Genomic DNA, 18675 nt, shown 5'->3' with positions numbered 1-18675 from the left:
TTATCTACAAGGGCAGGTACCACAAATGCTCACTGTCTTAATTACCCCAAATTCAGCAAATGGACTTTTTCCAGTGTCTGTTCCATCTTTATTTTTGCTTTGCTAAGGGAGTGAGACCAAAAAAAGGGAACAATCGAGTGAATATGAGCCAGCAGTGTGCCCAGGTGGCCAAGAAGGCCAATGGCATCCTGGCTTGTATTAGAAATTTTGTGACCAGCAGAAGAAGGGAGGTGATTGTCCCTCCGTACTCAGCATTGGTGAGGCCGAACCTTGAGTATTGTGTTCAGTTTTGATCACCTCAGTACAAGAGAGATATCGAGATGTTGGAGTGAGTGCAGAGGAGGGCAACAAAGCTGGTGAAGGGCCTGGAGAACAGACCTTATGAGGAGCGATTGAGGGAGCTGGGTCTGTTCAGTTTGACAAAGAGGAGGCTGAGGGAGGATCTCATCATGCTCTACAATTACTTGAAAGGACACTGTAGAGAGGTTGGTGCTGGTCTCTTCTCACAGGTAATTAGGGACAGAACCAGGGGGAATGGTTTCAAGCTGCAACAGGGCAAGTTTAGGCTGGACATTAGGAAGAAATTCTTCACGGAAAGAGCGGTCAGACACTGGAACAGACTGCCTAGGGAGGTGGTTGAGTCGCCATCCCTGGATGTGTTCAAGTGTCGTTTAGATGGGGTGTTGGATGATACGGTTTAGGGGTGACCTTGTAGTGTAGGGTTAATGGTTGGACTTGATGATCCCAAGGGTCTTTTCCAACCTGAATTGTTCTATGATTCTATGATTCTCTTCTCCCTATTCCTTGAGTGTATACATTGCTGTGCAAGAAAGTAGTCCCACTGAATTTACTAGGTTTACCTATACACATAAAACCAGCACGTGCCCACAAGGCCAAGGCTTCTGGAAGGATTTCTATAGGCTGGGAAGGGGGTGTAGTGCGGTTGCTGATATATATAAAAGATATCTTGTGAAGATCTTGGCCATGACTCCAGTTTGGCTCAGACATGGAGGATCTCATGTTGACAGTGTCATGGTGTCTGGACTGTTACACAGGGGCAATGTGTCATGGTCTAATTTAAAGGTGAGGTGGACTCCTGTGAGAAAATTGCTCTGGTGCTGTTCAGGCAGGCAAGCCTTCAGCAAGCATGGGCATTGCTCTCACATGCTGTGGCTGGAGACACATGGTCAGTGCCAAACCACCATCGCATTTTCTACTTGCCTTGCCAGCAGTCAGAACTTTTCAGTTCGTGGTTCACAAGGAGCTGTGTTCTCCTTCTTTTCCAGAATGAAGGAAGAAAAGCAGGAGAATAAATCATACCTCTGTCAGGCTGCTGGAACCAGAGAAGGACTTTTGCCTTTGGTAAGGAGGACAGAGAGTGTGTGTGGTTTTGAGCAAGGCTGCTCTCTGTGAGTTGGTAAGCACTTCTGAAGGAGAAGTCTGTGACTGCAGCAGTGGTGGACAGCACAATGTGAAGGCTGACAGAGGTATTTCATGAGGGGCTTTCCTTGACTGACTCTGAACTGAGTTGTCTCTTGATTTATGAAAAGCCATAGTACCTTTTACAATAAGAACTTCCTTCCCATCCTACTGCCTTCTCCAGCACATTCAGCCCCATGTAGTTGTCCTTTGCAGACCTCCTTGGATCCACCTGGGACACTTGCTGTGTAAAGCTACTGGGCTTCTTCCACTGCTTTTCCATCCCACGGACTTTGGTTTCTGGCTGAAGGCAAGCAAGATTCAGCTGGGAGCTTCTTTCCTCTGCCATAGGGTAAGACCTTCGTTTTTCATTTATGCTTTGGAGCACTGGCAGTTAGAGAAGATGATCATTACTATGAGCAACAGGCGATATGCTTTCTCCAGTTTTAGATTTGTTCTGTATTTAGGCAAACCAAAGCTTTTGATAACCTGGGTAGCATATGAGTCAAGTATGGTTTATGACCAAGTACGATTCAATACAGTATTATCTGTAACAGAAGTGAAGCATTTTGTAAAATTATTTTCAGAGGAAAACCCAAGGGGCCATGATTGGCAATTTCTAAATTGAAAAAGTATTGAGAGAAAATATGTATCCCATGGTTAGTCACCTAGTTGAACCATTTACATGCTTTATTTCCTCCTAGTGTTTTGTGCACTTTAGTGAAATATCCTTGAGTAAAGAGTAAGTTGCTGACTGTCAATTAACATTTAAGCAGGTTCTATGGAAGAATGTATCTCTTGAGGTTACCCAGTTGCTCATAGTTTGATCTGGCAGCACATATTGAAACACCAAGCGCTTGTAACGTAGCAAAGTTTGGTGGTACGTATGGGTTTGCAAACTTGCCCAGTTCCGACCAGTTCTTTTGAAGTTATTGCATGCTTTACTCTTGTCTCAAACATCAAACCTGAACAAAAAAAGATGCTTAGCCTATGTCGTTCAACTAAGCATGTAATAAGATGTGTTTTTTATCTGATGATATGAGAGAGGAAGGGGGCAAACAGTGGTACACAACAAGTAGACCCCTGGGATTTAATGGCACTCTATAATCGATCGGTTACCTTGCAGGAATATACAAAACTCTTGGCAGGCTTTTCCTGTTGAAAGTCCAAGCTGATTCAGACAGGACATGTAAAATGCTGAATGGGCCAGCACTAGTTTCAGCCTCATTGACTCAAAATGTAAATCTAGTGGGATATGCAGAATTTTAGTATATCGCAACAAAGAAAGGCCAGTGAGTTGCACCACGTTCAACATCTTCTTCTTAGCCTTTCTCCCACCGCTCTGAGGCAGTGGCATCAAGTAATCAAAAGAAAATTGTTTTCCTGGATGAGCTGTGCTACCTCTGTTCCCTCATCAATCCTAGAGCACCTTGTCCTGACTAAAGGACCTTCGGCCTTCCCAAATGATGCTGAGCCTTATCAGTCCGCCTCAAAGGCACTGTTTGTTGCCCCTACGTACTCTGACTTCTTCTTGTGCTTCATCCACATCTTCCTCAGGAGGCTGGGCGTACCACAGAGGTTGCCTCCCGTCAGTGGTAGGGAAGCTTCTGCTCCTGGTGGCAGGGTCAGGTCGTACTCTGCTGACTTCCTCCAGCGCTGCCTGTGGCTAGCAAATAAAGCACAGATGCGTAAAGCTTTCATTTCCGCATCTTCCCCACTTATGATGACTGGCCACTGAAAACCAAAGGCTGCCTGGTTGTGAAGCTATGTCCATGCCTCACCTGTCCCTGGGACTGACAAGTCTGAGATGAGGAGGGGCTGTGTGGTGCGGTGGGCTTGGATGCCCCCAGTCTGCTTGGTGTCCCTTGTTCCCTCGCTATCAGAGTGAACACTCACATAAGTGGATGGGCTAGAAGTGGGACCACTGCTAAGTGTATCTTCACTGGTATTTGCCACCAAAGAAAAAGCTGGCAGGTGGCCTGGGGACAGGGCTGGGACCTTCCACCAAAGCCACGGGGAAGATACAGCAACAGCCAGGCAGGGTGAGCTCCACATGGCCAAGGGGACTGAGCTGGCTTACACCAGCTAAGGGGGATTTATGTCTCTGTTTGCAGAGTGATAGGACACTGTGACAATGAGCTTGTTACCGTCCGTCAGGTGGCAATAGCGGTATTTTAAATATATCCCTAATCTGGGTTACCTGTCTACTGATGAGTGCATTTGTATTATGGTCAAGCTTTTCCTTAATTACACTTAAAGGCAATAAAGCTTTGTTTAAAAAAATACTTAATTACATTTTCTAATCTGCCTTAGGGCAAATATTACAGGCTTCTTAAGGGGAAAAAACTTAAATTTTGAATTTAGATGCTTTTCTTTCTAATGATAAAACAGAGCTGTAACTGGCAGCGTGACAGCTGTATAAATGGCAATGGCTGATGACTTTACCGGCATGTCCTTCAGCCGATCTCTCCCTGCCTTTGCAAAGCAAGTTGCGTAGCTTTACACAGAATCATCACAGAACAGTAGGGGTTGGAAGGAACCTCTGAAGATGATCTAGTCCACCCTCCTGCTAGAGCAAGATCACCTAGACTAGATCACAGGAACATGTTCATTTACTGTAAATCACCAGGGCTTTACAGCTGTGACTCAGAGGAGATCTACAGCTGAGCACTTCTGTGTTTCTGGGGAGATGGTGTCTTGCAGTGGGGGTGCCCCATCCCTTTCCCTGCCTGGCAGCACCCCATATGCAGACCCCCTCAATTTGGCCAGAAAGGCGAGAAAGCACTTACTTTTCCATAGGAGTGCTGTCGCCTGCAGGTGAGTCTGTGACAGTCACTGCTTTTGCTGTGATATGGGCAACTGGCGATGATGGGAACTGTGGTGAGAAAAAACCCCACATCATTAGAGAATACCACTGATGAGTAGGGACCTCAGGTTCATCTGAGGAAAAAGGCTCTTTTAGGAGAATGAATAAGTACTGTAAATCTCTTAAAGGCAGAAAGCAGGCTGGCTAAGGCCTTTGCCCAACACTTACATAAATACTGATCGCTCACATGAACAGTCTCGCCGAGTTCAGCACAGTGCTTGTACAAACACCTCCCATCAAAGGAAGGAGACTTGCAGATATTTTTATTCCCTAGTTTTTATCTCTAGCTTCCTGAGAAGACGAGACTTTGTGCCGACTGAGCAGTCTGCCTCTCACAGCTCTCTGCAGGCCACCTCTACCGCGGGCCAGGAAGCAGCTGTCCCAGCCATTGCCCTTTCTGCAGCATTCAGAAATGTTTTCCAGTTTTACTGGGTGCTGCTCTTTGGAGGGGCCGTGGTTCATGCCGCAGTTCTGCCATGGTCCCACAAGTGGCTGATCACTGACTTCCTCCTTGTCTTATTTGATCAGAAATTGCCCGTCAGAACTGAGTCACATTTTCCCATGAACAGGCCACTGAGACTGGTGTATCCTCCAGGATGATAAGCTAAAATGTGGGCTGCCCAGAAACAAAATAGTCATCATAAAATTGTGATGTTCTCTTGTCATTTTGGGCAATAAACACACTTAATGATTTTACTGGCAATACCAGAAAAATTCTTCATATTATTATTACTACTATAACTGGTCTTGAGCTGTCAGGTGCTATTTCCCCTGGGATTAATCTGAGTGGATATGTTCAGGTGTGAACCCTTTGAATCCTTTGAAATTTAACCAGATTAATTATTGGTAGGTGCAGTTAATTTCATTATACTGAACACCATTAATTTTGACCATCATTCAATACCATACAGTCATTTTTCTCGAGTGTAGCCCAGATATCAGCTAGAAAGTATATTGTAGCCATCCAGAAGAGCATTTGAAGCTATGAAGTTTCTATAACATGGTCTCATGTTGATCAGAAACTTTTGAAAGGACTATTTTCAGTTTAAAAGTCTGTTTTTTATAAAAGGTAGGGACTTTGGAAATTGTTTTTTGATACAAAAAAGAAGAGAGGGAAAATGTTTTAGTAAAGCTAAGTCATTTTTTTAACCAAAACATTTTGGCTGTCCATTACAGAACACATTTCTGGGTTTTTTATGACAATTTTCCCATCAACTCTTTATTGCCATTTTTGATTGACCTGATTATCATGTCAAGAGAACATGAATTATCTGATGCTTGTTTCACTTTAGAAGTTAATTTTATTCACAATTTGTGAAGTTCCCTGAGAAACAAGTGGCTAACTCCTTCTAGCTTTTGCAGGGGGCTGAGCATCCAGAACGAGAGCCTGTCTGCTTCCACTCCACAACCCTTCCTGATTCCCTGCGGGGCAGCTGTCCTGTGCCAGTCTCTGCTCCCAGCTAATCATCCTCTGGCATGAATCATGTCTCAAAGCCTTAACAAAGACTGTGAAGCCTGCATGTGGTGCAGCGGACTGATAGGCTGTTATTGTGGGACATGCTTACAAGTACTATATTTTAAGATGCATCAGAGAGTGGTAGCTGCTCTTGCTGTATTTACTTACCCAAGATTTTCCATCGAGCAAGTGATTACAGGGCTTGGGTGACCCTCGTTCAGTTATTCCCACTGCAAAGCACAACAAAGAAGGCATTATTGGTAATTATCCCGTTAGAACAGTTTGTGTTGAAAGCCTCCTTCCATGAGGTTAAACCTGGACATGAACAGAGCCCAGATTCAGCTTATAGTCCCACTAGATTTGATTATAGCCAAAAGTAACAAAGTTTCTTTATTATGATCCTTTACTGTGATGTCAAGATAAAAGATTTTGGAATTGCTTAAGACATTATGGGAAATCACTCAGCTGCTTGCTCTGAGGCTTTTCAAATGAAATGATAACTGTCCTTAGCAGACCAAGTTGAGTGGGAGCCCTTCCCACTGTGAACACTCATGTGTACGTGTATACAAAGAGCAGTCCCACCTGCTGCACTTCAGCAAAGGTTGCGTAATTCAATTTTTGTGCATCTTGGAGACCCCACTGCCACTTTGTCCTGCCTGGGAGGTAATTGTCCTTCTCGGATTACCCTAGAGAGTTATTCTTACCTGGACAATGATGTGTGCTACATCCACCCCATTACAGGGAGAGATTTTAACCTTTTTCCCTGCCCATGGCTGAGTGGCACCTTTAGCTCCTGTCCTCAAACTTGGAGGTTATCTTTCAGTTACAAGAGAGCACTCAACCGGTAACTCATCCATGGGGAAATTTTTTCCTGCTGGTTGTGCTAAGGAAAGAAAATGAGGAAGGGATTCCTGATTTTTTCTCATGGAGCCAAATCCCCCCATTTGGCTGTGGGAACATGCATCTCTTTTTTTTTTATTATTTATTTTTTTTTCTTTCTATTTTTGGCCATTTTCAGTCTTCTACTGTTTTTCAAAACGATATTCAGGTAAGTGAGGAGTGAGGATGTACAGAAGTACCCAAAGTGCTTCTCATAGCGCTGTTTCCAACATGAGTTAGCAATCAGAACTGTCTTTTCCTTCTGGGGGCAATATCTGACTATGACAAATACCTTAACTGGCCTCTCTCTTCCTGCTCCCTGCCCTCCACGCCAGTAATTCCATTAGCTACCTAACTGTATCCTTCACGTCACAGTCTAATTCAATTACCTCCTCTCATCTTGTATATTAGGTACTAACAGTATTCAGCAAGTGGCTCCAGGCACCAGCGCTTCAGCCTAATGCCCGTATTTTTCTTTTTTTCTTTTATTTATTTATTTATTTCACTTTATTTGCTCTTACACTGGATTTTTTCCCTTTGGTCTGTCCATCTTCTTATTAGATATAGAAGATATTCTGGCAAAATTTTAGCAAAATACTTAAGCAAAAGTAAGTCCTCATGACTTCAGGTTCATAAGTACTCTTCAGGACAGTGGTAGTTAGGTGTGGTGTGACCTCCACTTGTCCAGGCCTGGGACAAAGGTTCCACATTATTCTGAATTGCCCTGTGCTTCCAAGATGAGTACTTGTACAAAAACTTGGTAAAAACCTGAATATTTCTTTCCTGGAGAGTAAGTAATTTTTTTTTCTCTTTTATCTATCCAATCTGTGAAGCAAAGCACAGCTTTGAGTCCAGATGGGAGTTTCTTGTTCTGACTTTCCACTACACTTACTTGCCTTCCTGCATGCTGGAATGCACTGTCCTTATACTTTGACATTTATGAGGGATTTGCAATGTTAGTAACATGTTGATGCTCTCATCTATGCTCTTCTTTATGCATTTTTCACTTCTGGAAGTTGGGCTGTTCACTCTATGACCCAGATTTCAAGTTGTGCTTTACCAAATCCGGAGTCTCTAATATTCAACAGTACTTGTCTATGGAGCAAGCATGGAAAACTCTACAGACACAACTATCCAGTAACAAAGTTGAATAATATTTCTGAAGGATGAAATATATGTGGAGGTCATGTCTGTACAGAGATGAATGAAAACAGATGATACATATCCATACATGTACCTCACTTCATATCACATTAAGCTGGTTCTCCAGCTGTCAAGAAACAGCTGGAGAAAGCTTTCTGAACTCCCTCATGGCACCCTATTCTCAGTGTAAGTATTGTTAGTACAGTGCATACTGAAACTGGACAATGCAGCACAACACAGCAAAGAGCTATTTTTATTTTCCTACAAATTTTTGCAAACACTTCTATTTCCCTCTTAAAATGCTATATCTGTAAAGTCAGGCACTCAGAAGTTATGAAATACCAGAGTTGAACCAAAGTTATTTCACATCCCGACAAAGATCTAGACATTGAAATCAGTCTCTAATATGTGACCAGAAACCATTTTTCCACAAACTTTCTGCTTCACTCATGCACAGTGTTCACTCAGCAAGCAGTTGTTCATCCTTAGCTGTCATTTCTCAGTGCACAGTTCTATACTTTCTTTACCCACCAGTGTATCCTCTGAGGACAGAACTACCAATATTTTCGTGGACTCTTCTGTATTGCTGATCACTGTGGTCATCATCTGCATAACTGTTTTAAGAAAAACACCCAGCTTCATCATCTCCTGGAGGACAAGTCGTCATGGCAGGAAAACAGAGGTAGATATTGAGATACTGAGTTTAAGGTGGATCAGGCTTGGTGGACCTGGCATTGCTGGGTTAATGGTTGGGCTTGATCTTAAAGGTCTTTTCTGACCTAAATGATTCTCCGATTCTGTGACCCTAAGATCAGAAGTTCCTGAGATCTACTTTTTCAGATGCCTGAGGAGGAGGCAGCACTGGTCTTAGTCAAAGCACAGTTTTGAGTGCAGCAGGAACTGAGTGCTCCTGGGCATTGCAGCTGGAGATGTGAAGCAGGCACCCAGAAAATGAGGATACCTTGGCTGTGCGAGGTGACGAGCATCCCTGAGGAGTCTGGTGGCAGTGGTGGACAGACCTTTAGGAGATGCTCTGCCATGGACCCTGAGCACTTTCTGTGCTGGTGGGAACCAAGATCCAGCTGCCAGCCTCACCACACTGCACAAGCTTAGGCAGCCCTGCAGTAGCTCTCTTGTCTCATTCAGATGCTCCTGGTGAGTTTTCTTGGCCTGTTCTCCTCACTCCCTCCTTCCCACTCCTCAGTCAGTCCTTTCTATTTTATTTTTTGTCCTAATTTAAACGTAGTTTCTCCTTCCTTCCCATTCAGCATCCCAGTTTCTCCACCTAATCACTTCCCTTTCTCCCTCTACAAGGACTGTTTTCCCCTTTTCTACTCTTCTTTTTGGATACCTACATCTTTTCCCCTGTTTGCACCTATCTGACATCCTTTACCTCTTGTTACCCTCAACAGCAGAGACCAGCAGCCCCTCCTTTGTCCTCCTCTCCCCTCTCCAACATCCACCACCCACAGCCGGTCGCAGTCACCCCTCTCCAGCCGTGAAGGCCTAGCTCTTTGTTCTGCCATTTCTTGGCTCCGGTCTGAGTTTGAGATCTTTCTCTACAGTTCCAAGCTCGGTTTCTTCCTTCCCCTTTTCCCAGGCCCTTCTCTTGTCTGGTCTGTGTTCCTAATGGGGTGGTTTATGAGCAGAGCAGTTGCAGACTGATGGTGTGAAGAACATTCATCATCATGGTAGTGTCTGCTTTAGAGGTTTAGCACCATTTAACAGCTAAAACTCCAACATCACTGCTAAACATGTGCCAATGTGATTTTTTCAAAGTCTCATGACTTGACTGCAGCTGGTTGTTTTTTCAAGGAACAGCAAAAGATGCATTTTTTATTAAAAGGCTACCCCTCTCCAAACTGCATGGCCCTGCTCTAAATTTGACCTTCCAAACATAATACACCAGCACTGAAGGAGCTGAATGACCACTCTATTTATGTTTACTCATTTCCTTGGTTTTGCACTGGCAAACTCTATTTTTCCTCCATAAGTTCTCAGGAATATGCTGAATAAGTTTTGGTTGAAAAATACAAAATCAGATCTGTGGCTGACATCCAGAGTCTAAAATTTCATGCCAAGTTATTATGTTCTGGCAAATTCTAAGCAGCTGAACAGGGATCTTATATAATAAGATGACTCAGGACAACTCAGTAATTCGCAATCTACCATCTCTAAAATATTGTCACCCTTTGGAAAGGGAGTATTTATGACTCTGAATAAAGTGAATTTATGACTCTGAATAAAGCAAGAGCTGTGCAATGCCGTGGCCATTATCTCATTAATTCCACCAGACATTTTAAGCCTGTCGGTATCCTTCAGGTACATAATAAAGTGCCAGCTTCACTGCAGACTGGAAGACTGCAATATCTAAAAATGTTCTGAAGCCACAGAGGAATAAAAGCCACTTCTGTGGACTTACCCTTGGCGGGGCAGGGTCCTCGCTGCCCGCTCTGCAGGTGGCCCAAGCCCCGCACCTCGTCTTTGCTGTACAGCACCTGGAGGAGGCCACCCTGGTGAGGCTGCAGCTTCTCTGTCCTGTGGGGCTGATGATCAGATATGGCCACGACCTGCAAAGAAGGAGAAAACCCAGCTCGTTACACCAGATTAGGTGGTCTGTCAAGGTCACAGGGGAGCAGCGCGGCACTTGCTCTTCCCACTGCTTTACTGTCACCCGATGGGGACTTTTGTTGGTGGGATGGGGATTGTGGGATTCTCGGGGTTTGTTTTGTTTGGATCCTGCCTCTGTGCGTGAGATGTGTAAAAGTATGAGAAAGTCTTGCAGGGTCGCTCTGCAATCCAGCTACTTCGTTGCACCTTTCTGTATTCTCCTCAGGAGACTGAAACACAATTCTTTTCAAGATCAGCTAAGTAAGATATGCCTTTGAGACAGCTCAAATTTAATTTCACACCGCGTCATATCTTGGGCAATCAGTTAAACTTATGCAATGTGAATTATAAATGCTATTTGCTCATGGCATTTCCTGTCTTTTGGACTTTTTTTTTGCTGGAAAGGGCTGGTGAGGCAACTAAAGCCTAATCCAAGACCTAAGAGGAGTTTTCTCTTAGTTCTGTGGATTTTGGCACACAGCTTAACACAGTCCCTACTCCGTAAGCTACTTAAGGACATACCCAGTGTTAAGTCAAAGGGACTACTGCTGCCCTTGAAGACAGACATGGGCTCAAGGAGGTTGCAGCTGGGCCCCAGCTCTACTGACCATGGATCTGGCACTGATGGAGAGAGCAGAGTCTCCTCGTTGCTCCGATAACTCAGGAATGAGGGTGATGCTGGTGGTGAGAGGCCTCCTGTTGCTGCTTAAGCAGTTAGCGTTGGCTCTCTCTCAGATGTCCCTGGATCCGTTCCAGGACCTTCCCATCCCTCTGCAGCACGTCCTTGGAGGCCGCAGGCTCCTGTGTCCATACACGCCCTGACCACCTGAACCTTGCAAGCTGCTCACCAGTGGCATTACCTCCCATTACCACAGGACATTGGTGGAGACACCTGCCTTCATTATGAAGGCGACGAGGCTGTGGCTGACAGGGGTCTCTCATGACAGCCCTTGGAGTCTGCCTCATGTGAGCCAAGTTCTTCTGGCTTTGAAGGAACACAACAAAGCTCACCCATCCCACCAGCTCTGGAAATATGCGCAGTGCTCTTGCTCACACTCAGCCTACTGTGGTGTGTGACAGAAAACATCTGCAGCCCTCTGCTGCTGAGACACCTGAAGTTGCTTCTTTGCATGGTCAGAAGAAAGGAGTATTTTTTGTAAGTAGGATGCTGGCTGAAGTTGTCTCTAATCCCAAAAGTGGCTTATTTGATCAATGTAAACCACCACTGACTTGAAACTTAAAAATCTGCCTAGGTATTGCAAAGGATGAAATATAGTTTGGGGAGAAGAAGCAGAGTTTTTAACTCGATTAATAGGAGTAATTATTTAGGTGTGTTGTCTGTGTTTTCAAGATTGCTTGTTCCGTGTCATATCAGTAATGTCAAAATGCACTCAAGCAGAAGAATCTGTATAAATAACTTGCAATGCCATTTTTGTAGTGTAGGGTCAATGGCTGGACTCGATGATCCCAAGGGTCTTTTCCAACCTGAATTGTTCTATGATTCTATGATTTCAATTACAGCTGGGGACAAGAGCTCAATCTACAGCACATCTTCAGTTAACATCTCTCTTTGAAGCAGTTGGCTGTAGTACACTTTTGGAGTTTCTTGTCTCCTAATTCAAGATTTCACTGTGACTTCGGCTACCTCACCCATTACTGTAATATGTGAAGACTTATCTAGGTCAGGAAACTAAACCTGCTGTAGTGCAGTTTTGATGTAAACTGGAGCTGACGTTTCTCCAGGGTACCCAGGGTAAGGCAGAAGAATCAGCTGGAAGTCACTTTTGTTTTCTAGATGTACCAAGAAATTTAAATCTGTGTGAGTTGGCAGAGTCAGACCAACTACGCAGAACTACTAAACTTCTCTCTTTTTTTAAACACCGTTTTTAGAACCTCTAAGTCCCTTGACTGGCTCAGTCTGTTAACAGTGTGCCGACTCTGAATTCAGAGCTCAGTAAAGTCTCTTTTTTGAGGACTTTACTGTTCACATGAGGGCACTGAGGCCAGGCATACCTGCTGTTGGAATTAGCTGTGTTAAGCAGGGGGCATGGAGGACACAGGAGGGTTGCGGAGCAGCACAGATGCTGTTCCAACAACTCTGATCCCCAACTCAAAATCCCACTGCCAAACAGATAGTCAAGCAGAAAAGGTGACAATTAAACCTTTCTCTTTGGATAAAGCTTTGAAGTTTAAAGGCCGAACAACAAAGTGCTAGTTAGTGAAAGAAATGCCAGATTTGTGGATTTCAGCTCTATTTGATGGTCTCATGCTAATCTAATTTTTAATGTGGCAGCACTAGCATGCACAGAGGGATTTGCCATTTTTCTGCAAAGTAGCCAGATACTGGTGTCTAGACAGTTCTACCCAAATGGTTTCAGCACTAGAAGAGCAAAGGAAGAGAAGGGAAGGATCTATTATCACTGGAAATAACTCTTAATAGGGCAATATGAACTGCAAATAAACATATTGGTGAAGCACTGAATATAAAAAAAAAAAGGTGTTTCCCCCTTTCTCTCATCCTTCCCGAGTCAAGGCCCTGTTTTTGGGGTGGGTTCTTGAATATGATGGAGGTTACCCCCCAAGGTAACATTTGAATGTTAAATCACTTAATGCTACACTGCTTGAGTATTTCTGCTGTGAAAAAAAGGTCTGGCAGATGTCCATGTTGCTTGCTATTTTTACCCTTGCTGAGGATTAAAGTTGTGCATCCACTGCAATCACCAGAGCAGAAGATTTCATGTCAGCTGAGCCATTTCCACAGCCCTGACTGCAGGTGCGGAGGTAAAAGTGAAAAATAAGCAATCATTCTGCTACTTCTGTGTGGGTCTAGAAATTGGCAATCACAACTTCCTCATAGACATGTGTGTTCCAGTACGTGCGACTTATTTGAATGCTCGCACATGAGCCGTGAGCAGCTGCGTCGCACAGAAGAAGGGGAACGTACAGGTCTAAGAGCCGACTGTGCCAATTGCTTTGGTTTGAGAGTCTTTCTGAGGTGTTTTTTGTTAGCTGGAGCTGCAGACCGCTCCTCAGGCTTGGTGCTCACACTAATGTGACACTGCCTGCGTCATGACTAAGGGCCAATCAAATGACATATTTAATTGGGGTCAGGAAAGCCTCAAAGGAAAAAAAAAATCCTCTAAAAACACAGTAACAAAACAGGGATTTTCTTATCTTATCTTCTTGGACTTTTATGAGTATAGTCTTGCTACAGCAGCTGATCCAACCCAAATGAAATATCAGCAGAAACAACAACTATCTATATGCTGAGATTCAGAACATGATAACAGACACAGAGTTGCCCTAGATTTTGATAAGAGTTAAATGAAAATTCTCCAGCTGAGTAATTTTCTGAGAAAATTCTGGTCAGAAATCTGGGTATTTTGTTGGAAAAGTGTCTATTTCACAAAAAAAAAGAAAAAAAAAAGAGAAATTATCTGAGCATTCTGTTTTATTAAGCCAGAATAGTTCACTTTTTGTTTGGACTTTTCTGCTATTTCTATATTACATGGAAAACAAAATATACCAAAGGCATAAGAAATAAAAGAGGGTTATCTCATAATGCCTTATTTTGAGTAACACTCCAGCAGTCTGACTTGCAACCTCATTTGGAATGAAGAATCACTTTGAAACCTCAGCCTGAGCTACAGGACAAAAATAAGAATTCTCACAAGTTGAGAAAATATGCACATGTATAGTTTCTGCCTACACATGACAAGGTGTGTTATTGACCCTTTCTGGGGACCACTTCAGGAATCCTGTTAACCCTGGGATCTGCTTTAATAATGAAAAGAGGGGAAGGGAGTCAAGGTGGCAAGTTTTTGTTTTTTTTTTCTTCCAATGCATGGGTAAGTGTGGTAAGCAGAGGGGACCTATGGTGCTGTGGGGAGATCAGGGAATCAGGGGTACAAAGAGGAGGCTATTTAGAAATGAGAATGGAAAAATCGGATAGGGCATCGAAAAAAGAAAGACCATAGAGCAAAATATTTCAACAGAGTACTAAAGACAGGTCCACAGTGAGATGAAGTGCTTTGGTAGAAAAGTCTTAAAGCTTGTAAAAAGTCCTTTGGCATGCACAGGAGAAAGTGGTCCTCAAGTCAGAAATGTGCTAAAAGGATCACGGAAGGGGTTGTGAATGGGCCAAGTGGATTTAAAGAGGGAAAACTGTCTCTGAAGTCAAGAAACCTCATGCTCGTGTGTCAGAGTATCCAAACTTGGAAGATGTTTTCTCAGAGCATGAAAAATATTCAGTTATTTGAATTTGGGGGGGTCTCTCACCTGCGGGGAGTGGATAAAGCTCCAGCTGTGCTCTCTGTGCCGGTGCCGGAGGTGAGCCAGCGACAGGCAAGCCCCACCGGGACCGAGGGCCAAGCATCCTGCTGTGGCTCTCAGAGCCATCTTTTTCTGCTGAGGTTACAGTCCATGGCTTGGTGTTTTTCTCTCAAATTCCCCAGGGAATGGGGTACTGGCTCCTTGATTAATGTTTATATACATTGATATGTTTTGCTTGCTTTTCATTCCTTCCTGTCCTTCTGGCACTATTATTAAGGCTTTATGGATAAGAATTAAGTCTGTGATTCCCTCAGATGACCCATGTTGACAAGCTGCTTTGTTCATTTTTACTGGCTTTGCACAACAAGACTGTGTTTTCTGAAGTTTCAAGGCACTTCTGTAAATAAACTGTAACTTTACAGAAACTCCCAACTTCTTGTATCAGACACTGATGCACTTCTTTGCCCTGAAAGATTTGCTTCCCATTTATACATGGCATTTTTAAGAATAAGTGTAGCAAACCAGCATTGAAAAAAAAAATAGTAGGAGAGAAAGGGAGATTTTTCTTACACTCTTTGTTAGGATGTGCTGTGTACATTTGGCTCGTCTTCGGGCAGGACTACATGCTGTGAAACGAAGAACAGAAACATGGTCAGGGTGCAGCAGAGATGGGCAAGATGAAGTTACACATGCCTCTGAAAGTCCTCTGTGAGAATATATTTGGGACATGGTGGAGAAGGGAACCAAGAAAAAAAGAATTTAAGGAGGATTCCAGCTGAAACAATGCAAAAGAAAGTCCTTTTCAATGTCATCTCAGAGATCATGTCCTAGATATATTATACAGACATCCATGGGCAAGGGGCAGCAGCCTTCCCCAAGCTCCTGCACCTTTCCCATAGGCTTCCAGGAGGAATCGTCTTCCTTGAGTTTCGATCTGGCCTCCCACCTGCCGCTGTGTCAGAAGGAAATGAGCTCTTTCCATCTACTCACCTTGAAGCATGACTAGTGCACACATTAACTTTGGAGAGGCCTGTCACTTTGTCTAAATAGGGACACTCTCAGTAAGCTCCAATTCCTATGTGACATCACTTCACTTTTACTGTGCGGTGCCCAAACCACAACATGCACTGAGCCTAGTCTTTTCTTTTTGACCCTCAACACGACCTGTTCAGTTCTTTAACTTGGGGCATTTTGCTTACAGTCTGTTTCTCAATTCTATTTCTTAGATGCACAAGATGCCAGGACCATAAGACAAGCTTTTCACTGAGCTAAAGCAGTTGGTTTTGGGTGAAGTTTTTTTTTAGGACAAAGTAAAAATTGTTTAAACATTTGTTGTTTGAGTTTGACTCAAAACTGGCCCGAAAGACACTATGATACTTCCAGCTCTCCCCCTCATCATGTCTCACCCTTTGCTCTTTAAAATTATTATCCTCTCCTGTGTTCAGGCTACAGAAGCTACAGGATTTAGCAGCCAAGGAGAGAAACAGTCCTGCTAAAAGCCTGCCAAATTTGGAGAATTAACTCCAGTTCTAAAGGCTGAGCCTAAGGGCAAGGCACATGAACTGGGGGTTCCTATTCAGGCTCCGTGTATAATCCAAAGGCTTTGAGGAGCCAGGAACATTTGTTACGGGATGATGGGTGACCCCCACTCTCCAGGTGAGATTTCCTTTACATTTTTGGCATGCGTTTGACTCCAGGATTTGAGGTGCTTATCACTGCTAAGTATTAATATTTGCAAAGAGTCTTGGAGCTGTGGAAGCAGCTGGAGGTCATCCAAGGCTGCTCATTACTGCAGCCAAACTCCTCTCTCTGACGGCAGGAATAACAAGTGACTGGGCTTTCCAGGGCTCCAGTACAAGCAGATTTGGCAGTGGAACTAAAATCACTCTTTCTAGGCAGCTTGCACTTGTCTAAAAGCCACTTCTCAATACCCCAATGAGGATATAAGAGCTGAATGTTAGGACCCTGCTGAATAAAAATAAGGTTTTGGCCTATGTTCTGCCCACAACGATACAGAATAGTATCACGGGAGGTGACCAGTCTTGTCCAGGGTCCCTGCCCCCGACCCACTGTGGTGCGGGGTACTTCCACACCGACCTCATCACAAGTAAGTTATCTGCCTGTTGGAGCTGGAGAGTGTGCGGAGCTGCCAGTTCTATTACAGTTGTTTTTCATGATGAGATATCCTCAGGGATCCTTACTGCCTTCTCCTACAGGACGCTTTTTATATTTTAAACTATGGTGAGTATGGGATGAAAACCAGACAAACATAGTGACGGTGTGGTTTTTTTTTGTTTTGTTCTGTTTTGTTTTTTTCCTAGGAATATGTTGTAACTTGTTTTTGAAGCTGCTATAATCACTTTTACTTCTGGAATTTCATTGTGTGGGGACTAAACTAATTGCTCACAAGCAAGATACTCATGTGAAGAGAAATTTAGTGATGCAAGGAACTATCTTCTTGACTCGCTGGTATTTTATGTATTTTACTGGACAATGCAAGGAGCACAGCTTATAGAGATTTCTACCAGGAGCAAGTACTGTTGTGCTGTTACTGGTATCCAGGCTGGTGCACAAGAAACAATACAGAGATGTGCCTAACAGTAATAAATTTGCATATTTTCAGAGTACATATGAGCCACAGTCCAACTCCCTGTCATCTGCCAGAGTGAGTGGCAAATGGCTTACAGGGACTGAAGAAAGGCAAGGCATGAAAGGGAAGTCACAGCACCAGCAAACATGCGATTACTTGAATAGCCATTGAAAGAAGAGTGAATCCCGGAGGTAGCCAGAAGTGACCCACTTGTGCAGGAGTACAATGGCAGCAATGCAAACAGTGGGGCTGCAGGGCTCTCCCTGCAAACACAATTTTCGGCAGGCAGCGGGAGCAGGAAGCGAAGAACGAATCCGTGCAGATGATGTTTCTGGATTTGCCTGCAAAAGGACGCTTGTATGCACAGCCCAGCTTTCAGGCAACAAAACCAATTACAATGATGGCTTAATTTGTCATTTCCACTTATATTCTGAAATTAAGCAGCTGAGAGCTCATGCTCGCAGCTTGCAAGTAAAGATCTGATCTGGCCCCACAATTTGTTTTCCCTGCTTTTACCTGCTTTCTTGTTGCTGAAATATGCAGCCATTGAGTTTAAACTAATTTGTTCAATCAAATGCAGACTGGGCTTTGTCCGGTTCTTACTCTTCATTACAAGCAATTAATGTTAATCATGCATTCATTTCCAGGGCATGGCTTTGGAAATGTTCCACTTATTGAGACAGCAGACTTAAATTCAACATTCACGCAGCCCGCCCAGTTCATCTGAGCTGCTAACTGCTCGCAGAACTTCATTTTCTTTTCTATCGCACAGAATAGCCACACAGTTGCAAGCTGTCACTTTAGCAATTACCTCATAGGTACATCAACACCGATCCCAGATCTCCCAGTTTTGCCGGTGCGAAGATTTTACACAGCCACAGTGCTGGAGCACCTGCACGGATTAGCTCCAGCAGCAAGCAGCGAGCGCTGGACCGCAAGCAGAGCCCGGCGCGGAGAAGCAGGCGAGCTGCTCACTCCAGAGATTTCCCCGATGCTAAACACCCCATCCCTTTAAAAGACAACACCAGAGGCTGTTACAGTTTCAATGTACTCACATTTGGATGAAATCACGGTGGTGAAAACTTCTAAATTCTCGTCGCTGCAGCTGTAAATCTGATGCATTTTCCGCTTCTCCCTACTGACTGCCTTTCAGCTTCATGCAACCGCCCTGAACTTCTGGTAAATAGGTTTCACTAATCCAATCTGGCTCTGTGATCATTGTCCAGATCTACAAAGGACAGACTGATGCTGTGATCTCATCTCATTCCATATTCTTCGTTGCAACATTTTCTGCTCCCATCTGCCTTTCTATGAATACTATTAATGCAAAGACTTAATTTAGCTGTTACTTAAGCTTCTACTCAGATAAGAGCATTTTATTTTACGTCTCCTTTTACCAGTTTGGAGAAGCCTCTGCAATAAATGGCTAATAATTAGAGT

General features: G+C 43.8%; 1 protein-coding gene across 1 annotated transcript; it reads right to left on the bottom strand.

Moving 5' to 3' along the window:
* Positions 1-2898: 2898 nt before the first annotated feature.
* LOC104270633 (chromosome unknown open reading frame, human C8orf46) lies at positions 2899-18357 on the bottom strand. Its single transcript, XM_009865048.1, has 6 exons — positions 18291-18357; positions 15216-15271; positions 10186-10333; positions 5910-5971; positions 4209-4294; positions 2899-3085 (listed from the first exon to the last, which is right to left on the bottom strand). The coding sequence occupies exons 1-6, from the start codon at positions 18355-18357 to the stop codon at positions 2899-2901; spliced, it is 606 nt and encodes a 201-aa protein (XP_009863350.1).
* Between the last annotated feature and the right edge of the window lie 318 nt (positions 18358-18675).

This window comes from Apaloderma vittatum, unplaced genomic scaffold, assembly GCF_000703405.1.
Source record: "Apaloderma vittatum isolate BGI_N311 unplaced genomic scaffold, ASM70340v1 scaffold18912, whole genome shotgun sequence".
Taxonomy (NCBI): domain Eukaryota; kingdom Metazoa; phylum Chordata; class Aves; order Trogoniformes; family Trogonidae; genus Apaloderma; species Apaloderma vittatum.
The sequence above is the reverse complement of the archived record's forward strand: the minus strand, read 5'-3'. Positions and strand labels throughout refer to the sequence as shown.

Excerpts from the sequence above, each read along its gene's own strand:
- LOC104270633 (XM_009865048.1), bottom strand. The coding sequence starts at position 18,357 with ATGCATCAGATTTACAGCTGCAGCGACGAGAATTTAGAAGTTTTCACC. Across the intron at positions 5,972-10,185 it reads AGGACCCTGCCCCGCCAAGG|TGGGAATAACTGAACGAGGG; the intron begins GTAAGTCCACAG and ends TGTGCTTTGCAG. Across the intron at positions 4,295-5,909 it reads TGCTCGATGGAAAATCTTGG|TTCCCATCATCGCCAGTTGC; the intron begins GTAAGTAAATAC and ends TTCTCACCACAG.